Below are 410 nucleotides of genomic sequence, written 5' to 3'. Positions count from 1 at the left end.
ACCAAGTGCGAGGCGTCGTCCCGCACGTAGGACACAGCGGCGATGTCATGGATGGGCACGCGGAGGATGGTGTCCTCGCCGTCCCGCCAGGCCAGCTTGACGTTGTAGGCCGACAGGCTGATGACCGCGTCGTGCTCCTGCGTCAGGTGTCCAGGCAGCTGGTGGGCTCTCTGGAGGGGACACGGGCGTCAGGTCGCAGAGGTCGCTGAGGCCTGAGCCCTGTCCGCTGTGGACACCCGTGTCCTGGAGGGGGCGGCCCTGGGCAGAGCACCAGCTCAGGGCCAGTGGCCAGACCCCACCCCTGCCCCTCAGGACCTCCTGGGTCCCGCCCTCCTCAGGCCGAAGCCAACGCAGAGACAGACAGACAGACAGAGGGCCGCCCCTCGGTTTCTCGGGCCCAGTGGCAGCAG

General features: G+C 69.0%; 1 protein-coding gene across 1 annotated transcript in view; it reads right to left on the bottom strand.

The window, feature by feature from the left end:
* CCM2 (CCM2 scaffolding protein) overlaps positions 1-410 on the bottom strand; it is a 28,699-nt gene that overhangs the window by 25,469 nt on the left and 2,820 nt on the right. Inside the window, exon 4 of the mRNA XM_015568208.1 lies at positions 1-170. Within this exon, the coding sequence (XP_015423694.1) occupies positions 1-170 (170 nt within the window). The remainder of the gene's footprint in view (positions 171-410) is intronic.

The sequence above is a fragment of the Myotis davidii genome, unplaced genomic scaffold (assembly GCF_000327345.1).
Source record: "Myotis davidii unplaced genomic scaffold, ASM32734v1 scaffold1364, whole genome shotgun sequence".
Taxonomy (NCBI): domain Eukaryota; kingdom Metazoa; phylum Chordata; class Mammalia; order Chiroptera; family Vespertilionidae; genus Myotis; species Myotis davidii.
The sequence above is the reverse complement of the archived record's forward strand: the minus strand, read 5'-3'. Positions and strand labels throughout refer to the sequence as shown.